The sequence below is a fragment of the Polyergus mexicanus genome, unplaced genomic scaffold (assembly GCF_030449975.1).
Source record: "Polyergus mexicanus isolate NDT 795.1 unplaced genomic scaffold, iyPolMexi1.0 SCAF_6, whole genome shotgun sequence".
In the NCBI taxonomy this organism is placed as follows: Eukaryota; Metazoa; Arthropoda; class Insecta; order Hymenoptera; family Formicidae; genus Polyergus; species Polyergus mexicanus.
The window spans coordinates 11359500-11366975 of record NW_027223326.1 but is presented as its reverse complement, the minus strand read 5'-3'; the positions used below and the strand labels follow the sequence as shown (position 1 = coordinate 11366975).

The window sequence follows — 7476 nt, the reverse complement described above, 5'->3', positions numbered from 1 at the left end:
CAGTACACTCATCTTCCTTTAAGCCCGTATCAGACTACATATTAAAGATTGAAATTTGACCAATCAGGATAAAAGGAACTAAAATTTCCTTGTCCTGATTGGTCAAATTTCAATCTCAATGCATAGTCTGATACAGGCTTTAGACATCAGAAACGCGAGAAAGTGCAGAATGGATCACGATATTACTCCATGTCACTCGCTCGTCGATTCCCTCTCACCCTAAAGGCTATTGCGCGTGAAAAAATTTTTGTCGTAATCGTAAGCCCGTAAGCAAATCAACCAATCACAGTTAATATATTCTTATTACGTTATTAGAATACTTGATTGTGATTGGTCAATTTGCTTACGGTCATACGATTACGACTAAAACTTTTTCATGTGTAATGACCTTTACCCTTTTATGAGTAATGCGGCGTCTACAATAGAGATTTTAAGCCCTAAGCATTAAGAAATTGACCAATCACAGTCAAGTATGAAAAGAATACTCGATTGTAATTGGTCAATTTCTTAAGGCTTATGGTTTAAAATCTCTATTGTAGATGCCGCTTAATGTTACAATACAGCTGCAGTCGGGAAGATGTTAGAAATGGTTCGAAGCGTCTGATTGACCAATCAGGACAAAAATAGTTAAAGATTTATTTATTCTGATTGGTTAATGCAATGCTTCGAAGCATTTCTAGCGTCTTCCCGACCGCAGCCAACGTCAGTTATTTTCTTAGCTCCACAAAAAAACCAATAAACTATAGTAATAAACTATATATAGTGAATCGTGATTTTTTAAAAATCCAATTCGATATTTTCTTGCTTCGAAAAATATATCTTTTATTGAATGTTTAAAAATTTTCAGTAATAGATATAATATTAGTAATATAGAGAAATTCTATAACTAAATAACACATTCTTTTTCTTCAAGTGAAAATATTCCAATTCGTACGATTTTTGAGCACACCCCATATAACCGAGTAATGTATTATATATCTTGTTCTTTGTATGTACAAAACATAGACATTAATTTTTCCGGGAAAAATTCTTTAATGCGACTATTGCGATCGGCGATATATTTCGGGAGCGCTTCGCGTTTCAAAATTGATCGTCAATGCGTGTCGCGTCATCGCTCTTAGTTTTTTAATCGGATAATTCGATGTTGACGAGATCCAAATCTGGCGATTCCGATATCCTATAATGGCGACGTGACCATCGTACGCCGATTTTTCTGAGTCACGATTCGAAATTTCCGTGAATTCTCCGCGAATCTTTTACGAATTTAGGTTACACTCTATTAATGCAACTGCTCGTCGTTCCTAGCGACGATGCTTGGTTCTTGCTGAATTATCGAGTCTAGTGCATACATGCAGGTGAGAGAGAAGAAAGAGCATCGTTTATTTACGTCGTATTTACGCGATCGTATATATTTCGCTTTCGATTTCGATTTTAACCAATTTTATTTATCACGAAGATGTTACTGCAACGAGGCTAACGGATTCAAGCTTTAATTTATTTTCAAGGGACAATTTTTGTTTATACGAGCGTCATGAATACATTGTGGAAAACCTGGCAACCCATCAAGAAAGAACCGATAGCTCCCGCTATAATGAAGAGTTTAGACAACAGTTTAGATGATTTTGATAAGCTGCCTGAATTTAATCCCAAGCTATTTTTTGTAGACAAAAACTCCCTGATGGACTCTTGCGCGAAATGTCACAATAATAATAACAAGAGTTTCTTGTTATTGGATGGACAAGAAAATCTGCAAATCTCCGATGCTGAAGAGTTCCTCAAAAAATTGAGTTGTATCAAAGAGAACACTAGAGTGAAAGTGGTTTCAATATTTGGAAATACAGGTGACGGAAAAAGTCACACCATGAATCAAGTATTTTTTAAGGGTGAGGAAGTATTTCAAACGTCAAACGAACAGGATTGTTGTACATTAGGCGTTTGGGCGGCGTTTGATCCGATTCTGAATGTTATTTGTCTAGATACAGAAGGTTTACAAGGTATAATACATCTTGTGTTATTATTCAAGCATAAAGTTAATCTTCTATACTGAATTCAACAAGTAACATTGTTTACTCTTAGGTATTACAAATTGTGAAAACAAACATACAAGATTGTTACTCAAAGTACTTGCAGTATCTGATATTGTGGTTTATGGAATCTATTCAGAAAGACTGAACAGGGACTTATTCACATTTCTGGGTACTGCATCCCATGCTTATAGTTATCATTTCAAAGCTGCTTTACAAATGATAGGGCAGCAAGAAGGAATTTCTAACTCACTGAGCACACTTGGACCAAGTATTATAGTGCTGCACGAAACTAGGCACACCATACCTTTGACCAACAGTACATATTGCCACTCTGTCAAAATTACAGTAATTTCGAACTGAGAATTTCATTACAGATATAAATTATATTACTATTCATAATATAATATATCTATCGATTTCTTTGTAGATGGATCGGAAAGTGCAGAAGACATCTTGAGAGCTAGATTTACACAAATGAACCTTGGAATTGACGCTTTCAACTCTATCAAATATGTTGGATTGCAGATGGTAAACGGTATAACGGATTACGGACAACTGCGATCCGTGATCGAGATCGAATTGAATAATACGACAGTCCGTTCAGCCAGAAAACCGCATCTAGTATATAATACGCTTAAGAATTTAAACGATCGGTATTCTAGCGACATACTAAATTTATCCGACTCTCTATTTCCATACCAGTACTTTACTTGTCCTGTTAAATGTCTGAGTTGTGGTAACGGATGTAACAATAGTATGGGACATCTTCGCGAAGGAAAATCGCACAGTAGTAATGCCAGGTTGATTTTCTCAGATACTAATTTTCTTTGTTTTACTGTGTTCAATTACTATATTATTATCATATTAATTTTGTTTGTTGCAACAATAGGTGCAAATTCCAATGTCAGTATGAAAACTCGATATACATATGCAAGAGATGTTATAGGAATGGAAATGAAATTGAAGTAACCAGAGAGTATCAAGAGGATGATCAGTATAGCTGGTATACCTTCGCGAAAAGTGCCTGGTCAGGATACATTATAAACTGTCCACACTGTGGAGAAATATACAGAAGCAGACAATACTGGTATGGCAATAATTCAGAGGATGTTGCTATTCGCAAAAAGATCACACATGTATGGAATATGGTAAATATCAAGAATGAAATTTTTGACATTTATTTTTGCAAAGTAATTTTTTGTATTTTTTTTCAGCCAAATCGTTCTATAGCGTCTCAAAATACAGCGCAACGGGTTATCGATAGTGTTTCGTACATCACCGAAGCGGTCACGAATGTCTCTCTGCAACCTACGAAAGCGCTGAAAGCCTGGGCCGCGGATCAAGTGGCACCGTCGTATTGGCGACCAAACAGCGAAATAAAATACTGCTATCAATGTAAAATCTTGTTTAGTATGATAGACGACAAACATCATTGTCGCGATTGTGGAGAGGGTTTCTGCGCGCAGTGTTCGTCAAAAACGAAATGTGTGCCCAACAGAAATTGGTATTCACCCGTTCGTGTCTGTGACACGTGCTACGAGAAGGAAACTAATTATTCCAGTGACGATTCCCTCGATCCTCCTATCGAGGACGTTGGCGTTCGGAAGGTGACGGAACACGTTGTATCAACGCTCAACGTTGTCGGAACTGTCTTGAGTTATTCCAAATGTGAGTAAAAGCATTTTGTTTTACGGACATTTGTATAATTCGTACATCACGGAATAAACTGAAAAATTTTTCCATTTACATAGCATTCATAAAAGATTCCGTTCGACCGTCTTATTGGATACCAGATTCGGAAGTTGTCAATTGTTGCGTATGCGATCGAAAGTTTTCCGATACGCTTCTTTTACATCACTGCAGAGCTTGCGGACGTGGGGTGTGTCAAGAATGTTCGCAACATCGTACACCTGTACCTCACAGAGGCTGGCAACATCCTGTTAGAGTATGCAATGCCTGCGTCTGAAATTGACTGAAAGTATACTTCTCAGAGATTAGGATCCCAAAATATAGATCTCACAATTAGAGGAATCCTGGAGGTTTGCAAAATGAAATAAACGCTTATTTCACATATACAATCGCTTTTGTACAATGTACAAAAGCTCTGTTTTGATTTAATTGTGATTATAGAATATATTTATTTGACTAAAGATTTACAATCAGCCATAGAGTTTTGGACAGATTTTTTTAACGTGTAATAAAAATTTTAATTTTTTAAACTTATATAAAAAATTCTTTAGCAATTTAATTTAAAACATGAAGTATGTTTCTCCAACGTAAAACATATATTTTAGTTTTAATATTAAATAGTATAAAAACATTTCTGAAAGTATTTTTTTTTATTCTTTACATATTTATATGACACACATATATATATTTTATATATATATGTATTATATAAATGTAGTATGTAATATATATATATATATATATATATATATATATTAGATATATAAAATTTCTAAAAATATGATTCGAGAGATGGTACTAGAATTTTTAAAAATAAGGAAAGCCTTTAGAGAAAAGTTGAAAACTATTTTAATTTAGTATCTGTAATTAAAACATGATACCAGGAATCATATGATTTTTGACATATAACTGTACAGAATTGTGTGATTGTGCCATGATATTATGATTGTTATTGTATTTAAAAACCCTCTGAAGCTCTTATTGAAGATGTACACTACAATGTTTTTTTAATACAATTTTATATATCTGTGAAAGAGAAACAGATTAAAATTATATTTATGAAAATGCCCTGTGAAATTATATTATTACAAATTTATATATAGTAAGATATGAAAAAAGTTATATACACATATAAAATGCACACAATATAGTATACATTAATATATATTAATGATTATTATATATATGTATATATACATATATGCAATATCTTTATCTTCTGATAATAGTAGCAAGTAGCTTTAAAAAGATATTATCTATGAGAAATCTTGTGGCTGTGACAGTTGTTAAATATCGATAAAGCATTTGAAGACTTGTATTTATGTGGAGTTGCGCACACGTGTAACGCCTGGATTATGTGAATCTTTTTCAGAAGTGCAAATTATCAATTTTATTTTATTCTGTACAATATAATGAATAGTTAAAAATAAAGCGCGAGTTTTCAAAATGTAAATCATTACTTTATCTTCTTTCAACTATTTTCACTATTTTTATTCAGGAACGTATAATATTAATTTGTTACAAATATATATATATAAGAAAGTATAAGAGAATTTTATATTTTGAAAAGTTACACTATCAATATATATATGTTTAGAAATTTATATATTCTGAGAGATTGATATTTAATGTTATATATAATGATTTTACTATTTAATCAAATATGTAGATGTTTAAATTTTTATGTATTTTATATCTTAGAGAGTAATTTTTCAATTAAGATATATTATTTAAAAATATATGTATTTTAATGCTATATTAAAGAATTACACAAAATAAAATTTCAAGAATAGAAAATAAGAAAAAAATTAAAATATTTTAAAATATATACATAAAAAGAATATAACCGGAATGCACTCACGCTATCTAGGAATATATAACGATATTAATATCTCATCTCTACTCAAAATCGGTCCTTCTCCTAAGGACAGGAAGGACGATCCGTATAACGTAACTTACATTTGTGTATTCGCGGGTGACACGTGAAATCGCGACGATATCGAATTGCGATACGCGTGATACTTCGGCGAGCACGTGATGACGTCAGAACATGGCGTCTCAATCAGCTGGATGTTGTGTAGAGTGTGCTCTGCGATGCCCGTCTTTAGAAAACTAACGGAGACCACCGTCTGTCCCGTCTGTCCGTCGAGATACGTGAGTTCAGTTTCTCTCGAGATCGCCGCGCGTATTGATCGATCGTTACGATCCCGTCGACGAGAGTTGCATCATAAGGAGGAGAGTCCTAGCCGAGCATCGCGGAGCGGTCGAGCGGCGGCGAGAAACGGTGACGCGAAATGTCGCGTTTAGCCTACGACGACGACGTGACGGTGAGGTTTCTCGCACGTGAGAATTCGTTGAACGGGACCATCCGGAGGACGATCTCGCGCTCGCGACTCGACGGATTCTCGAGCACGCCTCGGGTGTGACGTGACGGCTCGCCGAGAATAGAGAGGAGGAAAGATCGCTCGGTGAAATCGAAATCGCGGACAATTTCTCCTCTCTCGCCGATCCGATTTATATTATATAATTTTCTCCGCGAGTGCGTCCACGCGTCGCCGTATTGCGAACACGCACGTTGAGATGATATCGCGTGTGTATGTGTGGCACACCGAGTGATGCCGTGGCCATTTTCGCGTGTTCGCTCCTCGCGAGTTTCGTAATCATTATCAGCTCCATATTTGAATTCAACAAGTAATGCAGGTCCGCCACGCTGCTTACCAAGCAAAATCTCGTCGCGTGTTGACGTCGCGTTCGACGATCGTGCGTAATTTCGACGAATTTGAGTTTTCCGTCACATACGTGGGAGAAAAAAAAATTTCAATCTCTACGTCGAAATCGCCGCGATCCCGCGGTTCCGAATAGAAACGCGAAAATAATTGTTCGAGATTCGTGTCGTCGACTAAAATTATACCGGTTTCGATTTTTTCGAGGAAAGAGAGAGAGAGAGAGAGAGAGATAGGCAAGTGTTCGCGATTCGATCTTTCGGCGACCGCGATATAAGATTTAAAGAAACGATCTAAATAATGATTACCCTGACAGATTTCGTTATCGTGTTTCGCGAACGGCAATCGATTGGCCCGATTTATTCTTAATCTCGGTCGAGAGCAGGCGACGGACGCCATTGGACGTTCGAATTCCTCTTGGGATAGAGAAAAAAAAATAATGCGAATCTCGCGAAAGATGCGAGCGAGGAGTCGCGTCGCCAGGGAGTGACGTTTGTTTACACGCAGGAGTGAGATATTCGAAAAAAAAAAATTGAAATTTCTCCGAGATGCATGTTCCCCGCGTGATAGCCGCACGGCCATTTTGTCGCTTACATACGTATGTATATTGGCGGATAAACAATCGTCGATCGCCGCTGGTAGCGAGGCTACGTTACGCGAGCGTGACAAACATGCGCGAAGATTTCAATTTCGATACCACCAGATGCGCCACGCTCTTTTATAATGTTCTCTCTCTCTCTCTCTCTCTCTCTTTCTCTCGTGCGTTTCTCGCGCGCCGCACTCCGAAAATAGAAAAGCGGCCAGACCCTTATTTCTTGTCGTTTTCACGGGAATTTTTTTTACATCGTAATACGATATATTGTAACGCGCCATAAGCGCTCAATATTCTCTCTTTTTCTCTCTATTTCTCTCTCTCTCTCTCTCTCTCCTCTCTTCTCTCTCACGCGCTCATCCATTCTGCGAGAATGATTGGCGATTTATGAATCATTCTTTAAGATTGTATAGGTATCTCGCGAAGGTAATGAAAAAAATTAGAG

The 7476-nt window shown here is 36.4% G+C and overlaps 2 protein-coding genes across 10 annotated transcripts in view; both read left to right on the top strand.

Annotated features, from left to right (window-relative positions):
* Positions 1-942: 942 nt before the first annotated feature.
* On the top strand, positions 943-4393 carry LOC138934178 (zinc finger FYVE domain-containing protein 1). Of its 4 annotated transcripts, none has more exons than XM_070297637.1 (7): positions 943-962; positions 1665-1994; positions 2077-2343; positions 2455-2827; positions 2917-3175; positions 3242-3695; positions 3779-4393. In XM_070297637.1, exons 2-7 carry the CDS (start codon positions 1679-1681, stop codon positions 3991-3993), a joined length of 1884 nt encoding a protein of 627 aa, XP_070153738.1. In that variant the 5' UTR covers positions 943-962; positions 1665-1678; the 3' UTR covers positions 3994-4393. The 4 variants fall into 4 exon arrangements, with proteins under 4 accessions (XP_070153738.1, XP_070153737.1, XP_070153736.1 ...); XM_070297636.1 differs by lacking the exon at positions 943-962 and adding an exon at positions 974-1355; XM_070297635.1 differs by lacking the exon at positions 943-962 and adding an exon at positions 974-1355 and having other exon boundaries at positions 1506-1994.
* A 1375-nt stretch (positions 4394-5768) lies between these two features.
* Positions 5769-7476, top strand: part of LOC138933961 (forkhead box protein J3) — a 71579-nt gene continuing 69871 nt past the window's right edge. For 2 of the 6 annotated variants that reach the window (XR_011447063.1, XM_070297270.1), the window contains exon 1: positions 5769-5870. The gene's annotated coding sequence lies outside the window, so the exon portion shown is untranslated. The other 4 variants (XR_011447064.1, XR_011447065.1, XR_011447066.1 and 1 more) reach the window with 4 other exon arrangements.